The sequence below is a fragment of the Musa acuminata genome, chromosome BXJ1-9, assembly GCF_036884655.1.
Source record: "Musa acuminata AAA Group cultivar baxijiao chromosome BXJ1-9, Cavendish_Baxijiao_AAA, whole genome shotgun sequence".
NCBI classification, from domain to species: Eukaryota; Viridiplantae; Streptophyta; class Magnoliopsida; order Zingiberales; family Musaceae; genus Musa; species Musa acuminata.
This window is the reverse complement of record NC_088335.1, coordinates 39,034,613-39,057,619: the sequence shown is the minus strand read 5'-3', so window position 1 is coordinate 39,057,619 and position 23,007 is coordinate 39,034,613. Positions and strand designations below refer to the sequence as shown.

The 23,007-nt window shown below is 35.3% G+C and overlaps 1 protein-coding gene across 1 annotated transcript; it reads left to right on the top strand.

Moving 5' to 3' along the window:
- Nucleotides 1-674: 674 nt before the first annotated feature.
- On the top strand, nt 675-1,508 carry LOC135594331 (ethylene-responsive transcription factor 1B-like). Its single transcript, XM_065084726.1, has one exon. It carries the CDS (start codon nt 743-745, stop codon nt 1,313-1,315), a length of 573 nt encoding a protein of 190 aa, XP_064940798.1. The 5' UTR covers nt 675-742; the 3' UTR covers nt 1,316-1,508.
- Nucleotides 1,509-23,007: the final 21,499 nt, after the last annotated feature.

The window sequence follows — 23,007 nt, the reverse complement described above, 5'->3', positions numbered from 1 at the left end:
AGAGTTGAGTGATATATATTATGTCTAGCTCATTACATAACGTTCTAATTTCTGTGTGTGTTTGATTATATATATATATATATTATATGTATATATATAATTAAATCCTAATATCGAGATTTGTACCATAATTTTTTTTCTCGTGTTTAAAAGGTTAAGTATCTAACTGTAAATATTGGTAAATAATATAAGTTATTTAATCTTTTTGCTAGCTTGAATGATTATTTGACTGAGACAATATTCGGAATAAGAATAAATAGCGACACCTACTGCAGCTTTCTCAGGATGATTTAAACCCGCTATCTTGGAGCGACTCTCACCTTAGAAAGGACGCATCTCCAATGGCTCATGTATTAGGTTCCTCGGCTGTTGCCCAATGACGACAACTTCTTTCCTGTTTGGTGACGGGACAAGCAGACACTAAACCAAGAGAAGCTCCACATGTCTATTTTCAGACAATGCCACTCCAATTTACGTGCACGCCATCATTCGATTAACCGCAGCCGTTAGATCAATAGATCTTCACAGACCCGGTGACGCGGCACTCTTTTGTCTCATCTCGCCGCCGTACGTCATCCGCCCTGACTTCCTTGTCGCGGCCTCAGTCCAACTTTTCTTTGCTCCGGTCCCCATTCCCATCCATGTTTCTTCCATCTTTTCGAGTATAAATCACGCACCTGATGCTTACCAACGTTCGACAGCCACGCCTAAGAACCACCGATCTCCCACCCCACAATTCACGATGGATCCTTCATATCTCCTGTCCCAGAGTTACGACGAATTCTCGCCGGAAGATTCCTATCCCCTCCCCTTCGACGTCAACGACAGCGACGAGATGCTCCTGTTCGACACACTGGCGGAGGCCACCCCTTCGAACCCGGTCCTGGCAGGGGAGGGTCGACCGACGGGCGAGCCGTGCTACCGCGGCGTCCGTAAGCGGCCGTGGGGGAAGTTCGCGGCGGAGATAAGGGATTCGACGCGGGGAGGGGCGCGGGTGTGGCTGGGGACGTTCGACACCGCGGAGGCCGCCGCCCTGGCGTACGACCAGGCGGCGTTCTCCATGCGGGGGCGGCTCGCCGTGCTCAACTTCCCAGTGGAGCAGGTGCAGGAGTCCTTGCAAGAGCTCGAATGGGATAAGGACAACTGCTCCCCCATCATGGCACTCAAGAAGAAGCACTCATTAAGGAGGAGGAGGAGACCTGCAGTGAGCGGGAAGACCAAGGTGGCACAGAGCAGGATACAGAGTGTCCTAGAACTGGAGGACTTGGGCACAGATTACTTGGAGGAGTTACTGAGAGTTTCCGAACTTGCATAACTCAGTAAACCTGCTCCCTGCAGCTCAAATCAAACTCCATGGAACTCGGATCCAGCTTTCGGTTCCTTGATCATTATTTATTCTGCTTGCATCATTACTTGGTCCCCCAAAATGATGTAACAGGAAAATGTATGTGTTTCAGATCCGTTGAATCCATGCAAAGATGAGCGCGATGGCTTTGCTTGCTTTACACCAAGTAATATGTAGATCGGCGGCTACTGTGACATGCATTATATATAAAGTCCTATGACAGCGGAGATTCTTGCACATATTTGACCTACCATATGTCGCATCTACGGAACCCACGAGGACAATCCCATGTCAGAATCCGTCTCCATGTCGCTTTACGAAGCTTTCACGTAAATTTTCTGACATAACATGTGAGCCAAACAGAGATATGGTCTTCACTGATGAGAAAGATCAATGATGCAAGATGTGAACCAAACAGAGATATGTCTTGATAATTTTCTAGACGTATCAATTACAATATCTTCTAAAAGGATTTTACCTTATTCTAAAATATCTATGATATTTTTCATCTTTCCAAAAATCCATGCCCTTTTAAATATCTTCCTTCATCTTAGATAATCAAACGAAGACTATCCTTGATTAAATTAAGCTAATTTCAATACTCTCCCTTAAGCTTAATTTTGCATTCATCCATAATGCTTAAAAGTGACTTAAACTTAGTAAGAACTCCAAGTAGTTTGGTGATCATATCGGCTACTTTGTCAGACATGGATAAGTTCTAACTTAACTTTTTTATATTATTATGGATACTTGGTCTTATTTTTTTTAAAAAAAATTATATTGAATCTCAAGAGCTTATTATTTTATCTTTTTTTTTTTTTAATTTTCTACTTGGTCTTAAGTCTTGACATGACTTGGATCTGAAATAAAAAGTTAATTTTTTTACTAAGATAAATAGCATGTTTCCTGTCACAATATAAAATAAACTTTTTTTGCTTAAGTCCTATCCCTTTTAGGTGCTTTTTATTCCATAAAAATTCTTTATAAACGTCTATTGCTGATATATACTCAATTTCAAAGGAAAACAAATAAGACACATTTTTATAGTTTTGATTGTCAAGACACTTATCCCCCTGAAAATGATATCAAGTAATCAAAGATAGACTTTCTATAATTAATATCATCATATATGTCTCTGTGTAGTCAATAAATACAGTTTTTCTAGTAACAAAGCACAAACATAATCTAAGTGCCTTTAAGATATTTGAAAATCCACTTAACTACTACTTAGTATTCTTTTTTAAATTAAAGAGAAACCAACTAATCACACCACTACATAAGTAATATTTGACAAATAGGTTTAGACGTGCTGATGTTAAATTTGTCAAGAACCTTTTGGACATATATCTCGTGAGATAAATAAAGTTTATTATTGTTCTTGTTACAAATAATTCTCGTACCAAGAATATGTTTTGCTAGACCTAAATCTTTTTATAGCAAAAGTCTTTCTCAACTCTCCTTTTTTATTTGTAATTTTCTTAGTATAATGATCAACAATTAATATGTCATCCATATATAACAAGAGAATAATAAAATTACTATTAAAAAAATATCTCACGTAAATACAATGATCAGAAATACTTCTATCATACTCATGATCTCTTATAAAAAAATAAAATATTTTATACAATTATCTTGGTAGTTGCTTGAGACCATACAAATATTGAATCTCAAATTTTAATGATGAAATTAATTGATGAAGTTATGAACTAATATACATTTAAGATAAGTGACACAGGAAAAACTTTGATCGTGGACTTGAATTATGAAAGCAGAATCTAACATTGGGCCGGAGAGCATCATATCGGATGATTGGTCGACGTGCTAGAGGATAGACTTTGTGCCATGAGTTTAAGCATCGGGCGAGAAGAATCGGGCATTGCACTAAGATGATTGGGTATTGCGGAAAGTCAACATATCGATTAGGTAATACGTCGAATGAGAGAATGATGTACCGAAGGATCAAACAAAGTTCTAGATGAACCAATGACATGCTATATAACACAGGCTTCATGATTGTAATTAAGTCTTGGTCGAAATTTAGAGTCTAATTGAGCCAATTTTGAGGTATAACTATATAAACTCAATTAGGGCCCATTGGGCCTAAGTTAGGGTTGTTTTGGGCTAAGTAGAATGCCCATTCAATGACCCTTAGTTGGCCCAAGCGGTGGCACCGCTTGAGGCTTGGCCTCCTAGGGAGTTTGGGCGATGGTACCGCCTATCATGTGATAGTACTACTAGAGCCTAATTTTTGAGATTTTGTCAAGCGATCATACCACCTAGACTGGGTGGTGGTACCGCCCAGTGTTAGTCTGCAAGTGGTGGTACCACCTAATATCCTAGAAACCCAAGATGAGACCCTTTTTAGCTCTAAATTTGAATCTATTTGGGATCTATAAATACCCCAGCTATTCCTGCTTGAAGTAGAAAGAAAAAAGAGCAGAAAGGAGTTGCTATTCTGAGTTGAAAAAGTGCTAAGTGTCCTCCTCTTTAAGTTTCAAGCTTATTCTAAAAGAGGTATGAGGCTTGTGAATGTTATCTCTTAAACTCGAGAAAAAAAGAAAGAGTTGTAAGGGTAGTTGATCTTCGCCGATTGAAAGAAGATCGGTAGTGAATGTCGTGGCCCCGACGAAAGAGGAATTGGGAGTGGATGTAGGTCACGACGATTGAATCACTATAAATCTGGTATACACTTTTCCTTTGCTACTTATTTTTATTACTTAGCTGCTCACTTTACTTTACATTTACTTTAAGACAAGCTTAAACACTTTCCGATATAGGCTTTATCGAAATAGTTTTTCTATATTGAATAAGTTTTCAAATCGACATAATTTTTACTTAAGCGCTAATTCACCCCATCCCCTCCCCCACCCCTCTCTTAGTGCAAATTTCGGTCATAACAGTTGGTATCAGAGCTAAATTTCTCTCTATTTGGTTTAACACCCAAAAGAGATGGCTTTTTTCGGCTTTCAAGAGGGTCATTCTATTCATTCGTCCTCCTATATTCAATAGGATGGACTACACATATTGAAAAATATGTATGAGAGTTTTATTGCTTTCTATAGATTTAATATTATAGAATATTATTGAAAATAACTTTCAAAAACCCTCTAGATTAATGAACGAATGGATTGATCTAGAGAAGAAAATATTTTCTTTAAATATTAGAGCTATGAACACTTTATTTTGCGCCTTAGACAAAAAATAATCGTATTCCTTTATGCAAAACTGCAGATGAGATTTGGCACATACTAGAAGTAAAAGAATCTAAGATAAATCTTTTATTACATGATTTTGAATTATTTCGAATGAAGCCAAACGAAACCATTATTGACATGTACACCCGTTTTATGGATGTCATCAATGGCTTGAAAGTTCTTGACAAATATTTTTCTAATCTTAAACTTATAAATAAGATTCTAAGATCCCTTCCAAAAAGTTAGAATCCAAAAGTAATGGTAATATAAGAAGCAAAGGACATAATCAATTTTCCGCTTGAAGAACTTATCGGGTCTTTAATGACCTATGAAATGGCATGTATTGCACATGACGCACATGAGAATAACTTTTCAAAGAAGAGAAAGGATTTGATACTTAGAATAAAAGAAGATCACTTGAGTGAAAGCTCAAGTGATAATGACCTTAAACTCCTCACAGTAAAATTAAAGAAGCTAATAAAATAAGAATTTAAGAATAAAAATGAACTTAAAAAGGATAAAACAACTTGCTACGAATTTAATCGACTAAGGCACTTTAAAAGCGAATGTCCGCAAGTGAAGAAGAAGCTACAAAAGAAGATAGCACACTTAAGGCGACCTAGGATGATTCGAGTCCATCCGAAGACAAGGAGCAAACCGATAAAGAAGAGGTGGCAAACTATGCCTTGGTGGCTTTCGACAACGAGGTAAGCGACTCAACCAAAACCCCTTTATTTTATTATGAAATTACTTAATGTATTTCATAAGTTATTTTTAAATTAGTATATAAAATATAAAAAAAGGGATCATGCTTCTCTTTCTAGTTATTTTGAAAAATTAAAAAAATTGAGTATGATAATTGAAGAGTTATATTCACTTAAGAAAAAAAATGCATTACTACAACAAACAAAATGATTTTGATTGAAAATGCTTTGTGTTTAATAAAACCATGCTTGATGATATAATGATGCATGATGATTTAAAATAATGATGATTTTTATAATTTATGATTTATTGATACTCTTGTGATAAATCTTATTTTTCAGTTTTAAATAATAATGCATGTTTTTGTTTGGCATAAAAGATAAAGGTATACTTGTATGAAATAAATCACATAGAAACACATAAAAAAGGAGAAAGCATTATTCTTAAAAATGTCTCTATCCCTAAAATCTTATCAAGTTTTCAATAAGAGATTAATGAATCTATTTATGACATTTTGAATCTCTTAGTGATTTTGATGATTTGATTATTTGAATTTAAATGAGTTTTATCTATATTATGATATTAAATTCTCAAAGTTATAACTTGAGATTTTCTTTATATGAATCAAGACCCTTTACTCTTTATTCTTGTATGATTCTTACATTTTGTTAAAGAGAATATTTATCCAAATGAATCATGATTTTTTTCTTGATTTCTCGAAATTCATTACTTAAATTTCTTTTGAAGATCTTTTGTTATTTGATCTCCTATGTTTTCTTTTTTATTATTTTAGAGGAGATTTATCAAAATGAATAATGTCTTTTGGTATTTACATGATCTTTGATATTATCTTTCATAATATGATTTTCATTATGTATAATTCCTTTGTATTTTTGGTTGTAAACCTTATATTATGAGTAGAGCATTGATTTAAAAAAACAAAAATTATACTATTTTATTCTTTCACTTTTCTTCTTTCTTGTTTATGATGACAAAGGGGAGAAAGAAAATTACTAGCATATCAAGAGAACCAAAATTGTTAGCTTGAATGTCAAACTTAAGCATGTTAAATCTCCTAAATGCATAAATTCTTCTTATACATTTTTTGGATCATAATCTTGATTTCTCGATTTTGATGACTTGAGATTTTTTATGCATGAATCAAGTTCTTCTATGTTTCTTTTTGCTATAGAGAAGTTTTTATCCTAATCATGATCTTGATTTCTCGATATTTGATACTTGAGATTTTTTTTGTGAATCAAGATCTCTTATTTAATCTCCTATGTTTCTCTTTGCCATTTACTAAAGAGAAAAATTATTCAAGTGAGTCATGATTGTTCTTTTGATTACAACTTGAAAGTTTTCTATGAATCAAGATTTTTTTACTTTATTAAAGAAGAGATGTATTCAAATTAACCATGATATGTCACATGACTTCTTGATGTTTATGATTTGAATTTTATTATGTACAATTGCCTTATATTTATGATTTGTATATCTCATGATATGATTGAATCATTGATGTAAAAAAAAAGAAGAAAAATTATACTATCGTATTCTTCTCTTCTCTTTGACAATAACAAAGGGGGAGAAAAGTCTTGCTAGCTTACACATCATAAAGAAAAAAAAATTACTAGCTTGTACATTACAAAAGGAAGTAAAAATTACTATATTGCCCATCTCAAGATTCAAAACTTGCAAACTTATCTAAAAAGAGAAGCAAGAATTGCTAACTTGCAATCTCAAGATAAGCAAAAGTGCTATCTTGCTCATCTCAAGAAGCAAAGAATTGCTAAACTTGCACATCACAAGATAAGCAAAAGTGCTATCTTGCTAGCTTGCATATTCTAAAATGGTGTAAAACTTGCTATTTACAATCTTGCATTCTTTTTTAAAAACTTACTAGCTTAAACATCGCAAAGAAAAGCAAACATATTATCTTACACATCTCAAGAGAAGCAAAAATTTTGCTAATTTTTATATCTCAAAAACTTGCTATCTTACTGGCTTGCATATTTAAAAAATTTGCTAATTACATTTTTCTCCTTTTTGTTGATGACAAAGAGGGAGAAGTTATAATGATGATATAAAATTATGCATGAAATATGTTAGGAAGGAGTTGGCACTAAGGGGGGGGGGGGGGGGGTCTTTGAATTGGTGCAGTGGTAAACTACATTGGTTCTGAAATTTTCCATATGATAAAAACTGAATCGTAAAGATGCTTAAGTTGAAAGCGTGTTCGTAAACGTATTAAAGGCAGTTTGTAGTTTAAAGTAAATTGCTCAAAAGAAATGTAAACCAGATTTTTATAGTGGTTCAGTCGTCGTGACCTACATCCACTCCACCGATTCCTCTTCCGTCGAGGCCACCGGCATCCACTATCGGTCTTCCTTCAATAGGCGAAGACCAACTACCTTTTACAGCTCTTTCTCCTTTTATCGAGTTTAGGAGATAATTCTTACACCCCCACTTACTCCTCTCTCAAACTATACTAACACTTAGATCTTTTGAGAGGAGTCCACACAAGATTACAGTAGCGTTTCTTTTCTTTTTCAATCTTAATACTTGTGTAAGTTAAGTAGGGATGAGAGGGGTATTTATAGGCTTCAAGTTGATTCAAAATTGGAGCCTAAAAATGTCTCATCCCGGGTTTCTTGGGTATGGGCGATGCCACTGCTAGTGCTGGGCGGTACCACCGCTAGTGTCAGTCTGACACTGACAATAGGTGGTACCACCACCCAGTTTGGTGGTACCACCGCCTGACACCCTGCACTAGGCGGTACCACCGCCTGATAGCCTCTTGAAGACTATGTTTAGGCGGTACCACTGCCCAGACCGGCGATACCATCGTGTGACACAGTCTTGAAGACTATGCCACAATGGTGCCACATGTTGGGTCACTATTTGGGCCTTTCACTTGACCCAACACAGTTCATACATGGGCCGAACTGGCCCCTAATTGGGTTGGCCCAATTCCAATCCCAATTATGTGCTAACTACGAAATCTAAGATATTTATTAAGCTAAACAAGTTTGTAAGTCTAGGTTTCTTTCGACGAGCTTCCGACGATCTTTCGACGAACTTCCGATGATCTCTCGGCAATGTTCTAGTGGACTCCTAGCAAGCTCCTGGACTTCACGATGATCTTCTTAGCAAGTTCCGACGAGCTTCTTTGGCAAGCTCCTGGACTCCAGCAGAACTTCCGACGAATATCCGGATTTTCGGCAAACTCTCGAACTCCCAACGAAATCGCGGTCTTGACTCTAGGACTTTATTTTTCTTTATGCCTTGCTATCGTAGTTAATCATGCAAACATAAAAATCTACTTCGATCTAGATAATTAATACTAAGCTAATCAGATGTTATCCGGCATGTCATTGGTTCATCGATGCCTCGTCCGATTATTCGACGCATCGTCCTCTCTTGCTGCCTATTGCCCAATCGTCTAGTTGACCTCCGCAACTCTGATTTCCTTGGTACAATATATGCTCTTCTTGGCTCGATGCCTGAACTCATAGCCCGAAGCCTTCGGTCGATACGTCAACCAATCCTTCGGCTCGACGTCCAATCTTCTGACATGTTTTTCTCTGGCCCAACATGTTTCTTCCTACTTCAATTGTCTCTCCCTGATCGAAGCTTCCCGCATCACTCAAAATGCAGATCAAATCATAAATACTATCAATTAGTTTCATCATCAAAATCTAAGATTCAACAATCTCTCCTTTTTTTATGATAACAACCAATTAATGATGGAGTTAACCTTAACTCCCCCTATCAATATGTCATATTGATAGAACTCTTGGTTCAAAAATCAAAGCAATATGTTATCATAAATTTTTACATAACATCATCATATTTCACCCTCTTTGTCATCAACAAAAAGGAGAAGTGCAACAATCAAGTGTTTGAGATATGCAAGTTCAAATCATTGCATTATGGACATAATCTCAAGTTTTATCATCATGCAAGTTTTATAACATACAACTAGCAAATTTGTTCATCACCTTACAACATGCATAATCAACAAATTATCATTAATTTTGAAGATGTGCAAGATTGTAAATTTTGCAAGTTTGCATTTTTGCTTCTTAAGATAGGCAAGCTAGCAATCTTCGGTGATGTGAAAAGATAGCATTTTCTTCTCTTTTGAGAAGTGTGATTTTTGCTTCCTTTGCAAAACACAAGCTAACAAAATTTTACATCATTTTACAAGCAATCTAGCAAAAATTTTGAGTTTTGCAAGTTTGTAAATTTTGCTAGAAGTGCAAGTTAGCATGTTTTGCATCTTGAGATAGGTAAGATAGCACTTCTTGGTGATGTTCAAGATAGCAAGTTCTACATCATGTATGCTAGTGAATTTATATTATTTTAGAGTATGCAAGCTAGCAATTTTACACATGAAAGTTAGCAAAATTTTACATCTTTTGAGATGTGCAATATGGACTGTTTTTGCATCTTCTTGAAATGTGTAACGTAGCAGACATTTCTTCTCTTGAGAATTGCAAGATAGTACTTCTTGCTTTTCTTTTGAGATGAGTAAGCTAGCAAGTTTGCATTTTTTTTGTGATATGCACGCTAGCAATTATTTCTCCCCCTTTATCATTGGCAAAAAGAGGGGAATAATAATACAATAATGTAATTCATTTCCCTTTACTACAAGCTTCAAATCATGACAAGGATAAATAACAAAGATGAAAAATCAAGTCATGAATGTTAAAACAATTTTTCATCATGAATATTTTATCATTGCATGCATCATTATCATAAGTTGAAGTATTGCATGCATAATACCAAATCATCATTCATAATTACATAAATATTCCAAGCATTATTTTAATCATAAAAAATGAGAGATCAAGTCTAAAATTCGAGAAATCAAGATCATGATCCGAAAAATAAATAAGAAAATTTTATGCATTTAGGAGCTCTAACATGTCTAAGTTTATCATTCAAGCTATCAAATTTGGTTCTCTTGATATGCTAGCTATTTTCTTTCCCCTTCTGTCATTGTAAACAAAAAAGAAAGAAAGAACATAATGGTGTAAATGTTCAAGTCATCACAAAAATACAAATGTGTCATATGAAAATCATGATATGAAAGATATTAATATCAAATCATGAATGCCATAAGACATGATTTATTTCAACAAATCTCTCTTTTTTTATAAATGATAAAAAGAAACATAAGAGATCAAATGATATAATATCTTAATTCGTACATAAGAAATCTCAAGTTATAAATCTAAAAAAATTAAGATAAAGCTCATTCAAATTCAAATCAAAATCATTTTCAAGAGATTCATAAAAAATATAGATAGATTCATTAATCTCTCCTTTTTGAAAATCGATAAAGTAGAGAAAAAAAAATTTCAAGGAGAAAGCTTTCCTCTTTTAGTGTTTCAATTCATATGATTGATTTCATATAAGCATACCCCAAATTTTTATGTCAAATTTAAATATACATCAATGTTTAAAACGGAAAATGAACTTTCGTTATGACAAAGAACGATAAGCCATTAATCAAAAAAATCATCATGTTTAAAACTGAAAAACAATACAAAATCATCATGCATAATTAAATCATTAAATTATCAAATATGATTTCATTAAACATAAAGCATTTACTTTTAATATTTTGTTCCTTTATCATAAAACATGTAATTTTCATTATCATTTTCAAAATTAGCTTGAAAAAGAAAAGCATGATCCTCTTTTATTTATTTATTTTTTGTATTTTATATACTAATTTAAAAACAACATATGAAATGCATCAAGTAATTTTAAAATAAATTAAGGGGATTTTGGGTGAGTCATTTACCTCATTGTTGAGAGCCGTTAAGGCGTAGTTTATCACCTCGCCTTTGTTGGTTTGCTCCTCGTCTTCGGATGAGCTCGATTCGTCCCAGAGTGCTTTATTCTTCTTGTGTTCATAGCAAGTGGTTGCATTCTTTTTAAGTTTATTTTTGTTCTTTAATTCTTGTTTTAAGAATTTTTTAAGCTTTATAGTCAAAAGTTCAAAGTTATCATCACTTGAGCTTTCGCTCAAGTGGTCTTCATTTATTCTACGTGCTAAATCCTTCCTGTTCTTTGAAAGGTTATTCTCAAGTTTATCATGTTCAACATATGCTACAAAACTTATTTCATAGGTTATTAAAGACCCAATTAGTTCTTCGAGTGGAAAATGGTTCAAGTTCTTTGATTCTTGTATTGTCGTTATTTTCGAATCCTAATTTTTATAAAGTGATCGTAAAACTTTATTAATAAGTTCAAAATTCGAAAAACATTTTTCAAGTGCTTTTAAACCATTGACGATATCCGTAAAATGGGTATACATGTCAATAACGATTTCGTTTGTCTTCATTTGAAAAAGTTCAAAATCATGCATTAAAAGATTTATCTTAGAATCCTTTACTCTATTAGTGCCTTCATGTGTGATTTTGAGTGTGCTATATATCAAAAGTCATTTCGCAAGCAGAAACCTGATTAAACTTTGTTTTATCCAAAGCGCAAAATAGAGCGTTCATAGCTCTAGCATTTAAAAAAAAAGTCTACTTCTCCAAATCATTCCAATGGTTCATTGGAAGAGAAGACATTCGAAAACAACTTTCGATAATATTCCATAAATTTAAATCCAAAGAAAGGAAGAAAACTCTCATTCGAGTTTCCAATATGTGTAGTCCGTCCCATTGAACAAGGGAGGATGAATGAGAGAAAGTCCATCTTGAAAGCTGAAAAGAGTCATTTCTCTTAGGTGTTAAACCAAATGAGAAACGAACATGACTCTGATACCAATTGTTAGGAACGAGTCGACACTAAGAGGGGTGAATTAGCGCAACAATAAAACTATGTCGGTTTTGAAATTTTTTGTACGATAAAAACCGAATCATAAAGATGCTTAAGTTGAAAGCGAGTTTGTAAATGTATTGAAGGTTGTTTGCAGTTTAAAGTAAATTGCTCAAAAGAAAGATAAACCAGATTTTATAGTGGTTTGGTCATCGTGACCTACATCCACTCCATCGATTCCTCTTCCGTCGATGCCATCGGCATCCACTATCGGTCTTTCTTCAATAGGCGAAGATCAACCACCTTTTACAGCTCTTTCTCATTTTACTGAGTTTAGGAGATAACCCTTACACCCCCACTTACTCCTCTCTCAAACTATACTAACACTTAGATCTTTTGAGAGGAGTCCACACAAAATTACAGCATCGTTTCTTTTCTTTTTCACTCTTAATACTTGTGTAAGTTAACTAGGGATGAGAGGGGTATTTATAGGTTTTAAGTTGATTCAAATTTAGAGCCTAAAAATGTCTCATCCCGGGTTTCCTGGGTATGAGCGATACCACCGCTAGTGTTAGTCTGACACTGACACTAATACTAGGCGGTACCATCGCCCAGTCTGGTGGTACCATCACCTGACACCCTGCACTAGGTGATACCACCACCTGACAGCCTCTTAGAGACTATGTCTGGGCGGTACCACCGCCTTGATCGATGGTACCATCGCTTGACACTATCTCGAAGACTATGCCACGATGGTGCCACCTATTGAGTCACTGTTTGGGCCTTTCACTTGGCCCAACACATTCTATACATGGGCCCAACTAGCCCCTAATTAGGTTGGCCCAATTTCAATCCCAATTATATGCTAACTATAAAATCTAAGTCATTTACTAAGCTAATCAAGTCCGTAAGTCTAGGTTTCTTCCAGCGAGCTTCCGGCGAACTTCCGACGATCTCTCAGTAATGTTCCAGCGGACTCCCGGCAAGCTCCTAGACTTTACAACGATCTTCTTGGCGAGTTCCGATGAGCTTCTTTGGCAAGTTCCTAGACTCCGGTAGAACTTCCGACGAACTCTCGAACTCCCAACGAAATCACGTTCTTGACTCCGGGACTTCATTTTGCTTTATGCATTATTATCGTAGTTAATCCTACACATATAAAAATCTATTTCGATCTAGATAATTAATACTAAGCTAATCAGATGTTGTCCGACATGTCATTGGTTCATTAACACCTTGTCCGATTGTTCGACGCATCGTCCTCTCTTGCGGCCTATTGCCCAATCGACTAGTTGACCTCCACAACTTTAATTTCCTTAGTGCAATATCCACTTTTTTTGGCCCGATGCCCGAACTCATGGCCCAAAGCCTTCTATCGATACGTCGACCAATTCTTCGGCTCGACGTCCAATCTTCTGATATATTTTTCTCCAGCCCAACATGATTTTTCCTACTTCAATTGTCTCTCCCTGATCAAAGTTTCCCGTGTCACTCAAAAATGTAGATCAAATCATAAATACTATCAATTGGTTTCATCATCAAAATCTGAGATTCAACAAAATACTCATGATATTATGATGATATATATAATGACAAGTTATAATGATCATACATGGTAGGATGTAATGTACTTTGATATTTTGATACCATCATGATTTAAAATACTTATGTTTTGAAATGATGCATGCAATGATGTGACTAATTGGTTCTTTCAATATTCATGATCCATGAAATACTCATGATATTATGATGATGCATACAATAAAAAGTTACATAGTAGGATGTAATGTACTTTAATATTTTGATACCATGATAATTTGAAATATTTATGATTTGGAATGATGCATGCAATTGTTAGGATCAAGAGCGGCACTAAGAGGGAGGGGGGTGAATTAGTGCAGTGGAAAATTCTTTGATTTCGTATAAAGTTCGTCTCGATTCAAATCATTTCGGAAAGATGTTGAACTTAAAACTTTCGTAAAAATGTAAGGAGAAGCTCAAGGAGGTTTGTAGTAAAATAAATTGTATAAAAGGAAAAGTAAACCAGAATTTAGAGTGGTTCAATCAATAAGACCTACGTCCACTTCGGATTCCTCCTCCGTCGAGGTCACCGATGTCCACTAAAGGCCTTCCTTCAATAGGCGAAGACCAACAACCTTTTACAGCTCTTTCTCCTTTGGCCGGGTTTAGGAGACAACCCTTACAAGTCTCACTCCTCTTTTTTGCATAGTTAGAAGGCTAAGAGAGGGAGGAGGAGAATTCTTCTCAATTTTATAACACTTTTCACACCCCAAACACTTAGAATTTTTCACACATATAATAGCACTTTGTTACCCTTTCATGCAGAAAAAGGTAGGGTATTTATAGGCCCCAATGGCTTCAAAAATGGAGCCAAAAAGTGTCTCATCCCGAATTTCTGGGGTACTAGCAGTACCACCGCCTGACACGTGACACTAGGTGGTACTACCACCTAATCTAGGCGATACCATCTCTTGACAGAGTTTAGAGACCAAGCTCTGGCGGTACCATCGCCTGACAGGGGTGGTACCATCGCTGCAGCATTAACTGCCAGCTGTACTACCGCCCAGACCACTTGGGAGACTTGGTCTCCCAAGCGATACCATTGCCAGCCCTGATTTCAGGGGCTGAATGGGCTATTCAATCCGGCCCAATTCATCCCTATTAAGGGCCTAGTTGGCCCCTAACTGAGTTAGTAGGAGTACCTCCCAATCCTAACTCAATCTACTATCTAACTACAATAACTAAGACATAATCAAAGTACTCTTGTTCCGGTACGTCAATTGCTCTTCCGACGATCTTCTGGCGATCTTTCGACGAACTCTCGGCAATGTTCTGGCGGACTCCTGGCAAGCTCCGGGACTTTACGACGATCTTCTTGGTGAGTTCCAATGAGCCTCTTTGGCAAGCTCCTGGACTTCTCGGTTGGTTCCGGCAGAACTTCCGACGAACGTCCGAACTTCCGACGAACTCTTAAACTTCCAACAAGATCTCGATCTTGACTCCGACAGCACAACACTTGCTTTATGTCTTACTACTATCGTAGTTAATCCTACATACTTTTCTCAACATATAGATTAGATCAAATAATTTACAATTGATTTCATCATCAAAATCCGAGATTCAACAATCTCTCCTTTTTTTATGATGACAATCAATTGATAACTTAGTTGACCTTAACTCCCTCTATCTATATGTCATACTTGAGAAAATACATTCTTGAATTCAAGGTCATTGAATTCAAGCATCAAACCGATAAGTTAAGTTCTTTTAAACTTATCAACATGCATATTATGATACTTATCATGATTTACCAATTCAAAATATGATGCTTCATATTTGTGAAAATGATGTCAAGGCATGACATCCATTTTCAAGTCCAATGATACTCAATCATTATTTATGAATTTCGAATATGAATTTTAACAAGATGACAATTCTTGATAAAAGATAACAATTCATCAATCCATGGCAAGATATCAATTGTAAATAGCAAGTTGAGTTTATGATATCTTAACATAATGAAAGACATTTATCAAGTATCTACAATGCAGTACATTTTACACATTGTTTAATATATCAAGTTGTCATCAATTTGCCATATTTCTCCTCCTTTGTCATCAACAAAAAGGAAAATAATTTAATAATGCAAGTGTGGTAAACATTCAAGCAAGTTTCACAATGAATGTATGCAAGCAATAAATGAAGGCAAGCAAAACTTTGCATGATAATTTTTCTTTGAATAAGCTAACATTTTTACTCAAGCGCTTTTTTGTTCTTCTTCAGTTATACAAGTCTCTTTCTTCCTTTGTCATAAGAACAAGAAAAGGAAGAAGGGTAAGGAAGGAATCCATGAAGACCCAAATTCATGAAAGGATTTGAGTCATGTCAAAAACAATAAATGAGTTTCATTAAATCATGCTTCAATTTTAATAAAGAGAAATGATCAAGATATTCATGTGAAATCAAATCTTCACTCTTCCAAGTTATCATCTCATACTAAAAATTCATAAAAATTCTTCCTTCATGAGAAGAGTAAGGAAGAATTCATGTAAAAGAATTATCATATAAAGGATAAAAGAAATTCCATGAATAAATCTTCATAATGAGAGGAGCATCGTATCACATCCATTTCTCAGTAAAAATTCATAAGAGTGAAATCCGTGAGAGATGCATTTGTCAATAAGTTCAATGGGTGAAGGGACCAAGTGTATCAAACATCATTATATGATGGAGCAAGTGTATGGAATAAACTTGATACAACATAAATTCATGAAAGCTTGATACATAAAGATAGTCCGAAAAAAATATAACAACTCATGCATTCGGACATTTTAATATGCCTATTTCTCTTATAATGAAATCAAATTGTTCTTCATTTAAGGGTTTTGTAAAGATATCGGCCAATTAATGCTTCGTATCAATGAATTCTAATATTACATCATGATTATTAACATGATCTCTTATGAAATGATGCCTAATATCAATATGTTTAGTTCTAGAGTGTTGAATATGATTTTTCGCTAAACATATTGCACTTGTATTATCACATTTTATGGGAATATTCTTAAGATAAATTCTATAATCTTCTAATGTATTTTTCATCTATACAATTTATGCACAACATGCACTAGCCGCAATGTATTCGACTTCGGTTGTAGATAGTGCAACCAAGTTTTGTTTCTTAGAAGACCAAGAGACAAGTGCATGACCTAAGAATTGATATGTTTTGGATGTGCTTTTTCTATCTAATCTACATCCACCGAAATCCGCATCAGCATAAGCAATTAACTCAAGGTTTTTAGATTTTGGATACCATGATCCTAGATTAGTGGTTCCTTTAAGTTATCTAAAGATTCTTTTAACTACTTTAAGATGAGATAGCTTAGGATTAGATTGAAACTTAGCATAAAGTCCTACGTTAAACATGATATCCGGTCTTGTTACGGTGAGGTATAGTAAACTACCTATCATACCTCTATAAGTTTTTTGATCAAAACCTTCTCTACTTTCGTCAATGTCTAACTTAGTGGAGGTACTCATAAGAGTATTGATAGCCTTTGAGCTATCTATATTAAATCTTTTTAGGAAATCTAAAGTATATTTTGTTTGACTAAGAAAAATATCATTACTAAGTTGTTTAATTTATAAGCCTAAAAAGAAGGTTAGTTCCCCTATCAAACTCATTTCAAATTCTAAACTCATACTCTTTGCAAATGATTCATATAAAGATTCATTCATAGAACCGAAAATAATATCATCAACATAAATTTGAACAATAAAAAAATTATTTTTAAATTTTTTAATAAATAATATGGTATCGACCTTGCATTTAGAGAAATTATTTTAAATAAGAAATGAGCTAAGTCTCTTATACCAAGCCCTTATGGCTTGTTTCAATCCATAGAGAGCTTTAGTCAATTTAAACACATGATTAGATAAATTATCATTCTCAAATCCAGGAGGTTGTTCAACATAAACTTCTTCAGAAATGAAGACATTAAGAAAAACACTTTTAACATCTATTTGAAACAACTTAAAATTATTACTACTAGCATAGGTAAGAAGCATCCTTATGGCTTCTAATCGAGCCACAAGAGCGAAGGTTTCTTCGTAATCGATACCTTCTTTTTAGTTGAAACCCTTGACCACTAATCTAACCTTATTTCTAACCACGATACCAAATTCATCTTGCTTGTTTCTAAAGACCCATTTAGTACCAATAACTAAATGGTCATTTAGCCTAGGAATAAGTTTCAATACCTCATTTCTCTCAAATTGATTCAACTCTTCTTGCATTGCGATAACCCATGAATCATCTTTCAAGGCATCATCAATGCATTAAGGTTCAATTTGAGACAGAAAAATGATGTTGATATAAAATTCTTAAGAGAAGAACGAGTTTGAACCCCTTTAGATGTGTCTCCTATGATTAGCTCCTTGAGATGAGCATCTACATTACATTCCTTGGGTAAGGATGTTTCGGAAAAAGATGCATCCAAGTTGCTAGATAGAGAAATGTATTCATTTAAATTCAAAGTATCAAAATTAAGATCATCATCTAAATCAATTTTCTTAACTTCGGAAACTTCATTAAAAACCACATGAATAGATTCTTCTATAACCAAAGTTCTTTTGTTAAAGATATGAAAAGCCTTAGAAATAGAAGAATAACTAAGAAAAATTCCTTCATCGGATTTAGCATCAAACTTTCCTAACGTATCTTTTTCATTCAAAATAAAACATTTACACTTGAAAACTTTAAAGTATGAAACGTTGGGTTTTTTATTGTTCCACAACTCATAAGGAGTTTTGGAAAGTAGTGGTCTTACTAAAACCCTATTTATAACATAGCATGCTGCATTTACAGCTTTGGCCCAAAAATATTTGGGTAGGCTATATTCGTTTAACATGGTTCTTGCCATTTCTTGTAAGTTTTTATTTTTTCTTTTTACTATCCCATTTTGTTGAGGATTTCTTGGAATAGAAAAATTATGATTGTATCCATTAGATTCACAAAAGTCTTAGAAATCACAATTTTGAAATTCACCACTGTGATCACTTCGAAATCATAAAACCCTTTTCGTTTTGAACAAGTTTACAAAACTTAGAAAAATACCTAAAGCAATCACTTTTGTGTGCCAAAAGGTAATTATATGTGTATCTACTATAATTATCCATGATAACAAAGGCGTATTTGCTATCTCCTAGGCTTAATGTAGCAATTAGTCCGAACAAATCCATATGGATCAATTGTAATGGTCTAGAAGTGCTTATTTAGTTCTTTAGATTGAAACTACCTTTTATTTATTTTCCTAGTTGATATGCATCACACACATTGTCTTTAATAAACTTAATGTGAGGAATTCCTCTTATAAGTTCTTTAGATGAGATTTGAGAGATTAGTTTCATGCTAGCATGACCTAATCTCTTATGCCAAAACCAAGCATCGTCATTCAAAACTAAAAAACATATTTCATTACAAAGATCATTAATGTTGATAGTGTATATATTATTTTGTTTTAGGGCAATCATAGATGTGTTTTGTGTGGTTTTTCAATAATGCAAGCATTGGATTCAAATCTAGCGATATATCCTTTATCACACAATTGACTAATGCTCAAAAGGTAATGCGTTAAGCCATCAACCAATAACACATCTTCAATAAAAAAGTTGGATTCGTTACCTATGGTTCCTTTGCCAATAATTTTACCCTTATTGTCTCCGAAGGTGACATATCTTTCGTCTATACTAGTGAGCTTAGAGAATTGAGATGGATCTCCGGTCATATACCTTGAGCATCCACTATCAAGGTACCATCTCTTCTTCTTTGGTTGCTTCTTCTTAGCTAGGGGACATTTGCTCTTGTAATGTCTCGGCTTCTTGCATTCGTAATATATTACTTGATCTTTCTTGGGTTTAAATATATTTTATATTATTTTTAAATGTATTCATTTTTATAAATTTTTTAAACTTTTTTATTAAGAGTGCTAAGTCATCATCAAGGTCCTCATCACTTTATTTTCTTTCAAGTGATCTTCTTGAGTTCTTAGTGTCATATCCTTTCTGTTCTTTAAAAGGTTATTCTCAAGCTCTTCATGAGCATTACACATCATTTCATAGGTCATTAGTGACTCGATTAGTTCTTCGAGGGGAAAGTTATTTAAGTCCTTGGCCTCTTAAATGACCATTACTTTAGGGTCCCAACTCTTTGGAAGGGATCTTAAAATTTTATTAACAAGTTCAAAATCCGAGAAACTTTTACCAAGTCCTTTTAGACTATTAACGACATCCGTAAATCGGGTGTACATATCTCCAATGGTCTCACTTGGTTTCATCCGAAACAATTCATAAGTGTGCACTAAAAGATTAATTTTTGACTCATTCACTCTACTAGTGCCTTCATGAGTCACTTTGAGTGTATGCCAAATATCAAAAGTCGTTTCACAAATAGACACACGATTGAACTCGTTTTTATCTTAAGTACAGAATAAGACATTCATAGCCTTGGTGTTTAAAGCGAAAGTCTTCTTCTCCAACTCATTTCAATCGTTCATTGGAAGAGAAGACTTTTGAAACTCATTTTCTATAATATTCTATAATTCGAAATCCATTGAAATTAGAAAGATCCTCATTCTAATCTTCTAATATATGTAATCCGTCCCATTGAATATGGGTAGATGTGTAATTGAATGACCCTCGTGGTTGCCGGCAAATACCATCTCTATTGGGTTTTAAACTAAATGAGAGTGAACCTTACTCTGATACCAATAGGATCAAGAGCGGCACTAAGAGGGGGGGTGGGTGTGTGAATTAGTGCAGTGAAAAATTCTTCGATTTCATATAAAGTGCTAGTCATAGGTGCCCAGCAAGCCAATCACATGAGTGATGGCATATTATATCTTGACATTTATCACTTTATATTGACTATTGCATATATGCATGTATATATTGTGATGTCCTTAGATCCGTGCAATGAAAATCGGATCGTGATGAAATCATGATAATAAGACCGATTCGCCTTTAAACACATATCATAAATAATCCCGGTCATAGATTACTCGAGAGGGACATCGTGATAACCGGACAGACTGGTGTGTTGTATACCCGTCCATATGATGAATGCAACTGGTCTCATAGCTGCTCGTGTAGGGACACTAGGGATACAGTATAGGTGCTCATTGGAGAATGAGTTCACTGATTGATCCACTTACGGAATGCTGGATGGTTGATGATGCCTTATTGTCAGACAGCGATTCCGTAGTCCTAGTGGTATATTTGGTCCTTAGACTTGAGATACCAAGGATGTCATGTATGAGTGCTCCACTCTTTGATACCATACTTATAGGTTTAACTATCCCAGATTAGTACAGCTGGTCATTGGGAGTGGTAGTCGACCTTATGAGGGCTATTGAGTGTCGATAGAGGATCATCCACTCTCGGCATCATGAGAGGAATATCCTATGTATTCTTGCTCAAACAAATCCCTGGCCAGGGTCATTTGGGTTGAGAGAAAAAGAGTTCTTCGGGAGAATCCGATTAGAGCGAGACTCGAGTAGAAACCGTTTAGGTCTGATAGCACCATGCTCGATATACAGTCTCTGGGATATTAGATGGATGAGGGACTATAGGTACACGGTAATTGAGGACAAGTAGGTCCAATGGATTGGATTCCCTTGTATCGTCTAGGGACTACGGTGTAGTGGCCTAGTACGTCCGTAGTCGATGAGTCGAGTGAATTATTACAGAGATAATAATTCACTGAGTTAGAAGGAGTTCTGACAGGTACGACTCACGGCCAGCTCGATATTGGGCCTAGAGGGTCACACACATATGATAGGCATTGCGATGAGTAGAGATTCAGATATGAGATATCCGACAGAGCCCTTGTCTTATTAGATATCCAATAAGCCCCTAAATTATTGGATCTCATGGACGAGATCCAATAAGAGCCCATGAGAGATTATTGCACTAATCTAAAAGGCTTGGGTTATTGGATACAGATCCAATACCCACTAGGGGAGGATCCATTAGGATTTGACAGGGGACCTCTATAAATAGGAGGGATTCAGAGCCTCATAGGTTAGAGTCTTTGCTTGCCTCTCCTATTCTCCTTCCCCTCTCCACCTCAGAGCAGGCTTTGAGTTTTGAGGAGCCTCGTCGCAGCCCTGTTGTGTGGATCACCACTAGAGAGGATGACGCTTGACCTCCTTCACCCTCTCTTAAAGATCTGCAAGGAAATAGGGATATACGATCTCCCTAGGTAACACAATCTACTCTATATGTAGTTTTTCAGTTTCGCGGATTTTGCGCACCAATCTTCGCACGACGACGAACATCTCTTTGGGAATCGGGGATTTTGTTTTCTTGTTCTTCCACTACGCATCTGATGTCGCCCCCAAGATTTCCCAACAGTCAAGTCCTTGACCTATATGCTATCACAAAATCCTCATCTAATACCATTGAACCCACCACCTTTACTCAAGCTCAAAAATCTTTATATTGGCGTAACGCCATATGTAAGGAATATGATGTCCTCTTCCATAACTCAACATGGAACCTAATACCCTTTCATCATACATAAAACATCATCGGGTGTAAGTGTGTCTTTCGAATTAAGCGGAACCAAATGGATCTGTTGCCCGATATAAAGCACGTCTCGTCGCCAAAGGGTTTCATCAATGACTTGGAGTTGATTTCACTAAGACATTTAGTCCCATTGTTAATCCCATAACAATCCGACTTATCCTAAGTTTGGCCACTACTAAAGTCCGGCAATTACGATAATTAGATGTTAATAATGCCTTTTTACAGCGGACTCTAATTAAAGATATTTTTATGCAACAACCTCCTGGTTTCATTTATCCTTAGTATCCAATGCATGTTTGCAAACTTCAAAAAGCTATTTATAGACTTCATTAGGCTCCAAGAGCCTGGTACACTAAACTTGGCTCATTTTTACTTCAGTTGGCTTTATCAACTCAAAGTCTGATACCTCATTATTTCTACGATAATAACATAGAGGTACAATATATATTATGGTGTATGTCGATGACATTATTGTCACAGGCAATAATCCTATAGAGATCCAAGCATTCATCAAGCAATTGGCAAATCGATTCTCTCTTAAAGATCTAGGAATCTTGAACTATTTTCTGGGTGTAGAAGCAACATACACGTCTTCATGTCTCTTCCTCTCACAAAGAAAGTATATTCAAGATTTATTATCAAAGATAAATATGCAGGACACAAATGTGGTTATAACTCCCCTCTCTACTAGTGAATCTCTTAAATTATCTGATGGAAGTCCTGCTATGGAACCCACTCAATACCGATAAGTAGTTGGCTCTTTGCAGTACTTAGCTCTCACCCATCCAAACATCTTATTTGCCGTCAACAAATTATCACAATTTTATGCAGTGGCCATCTACTATGCACTGGTCTATAGTCAAACGAATC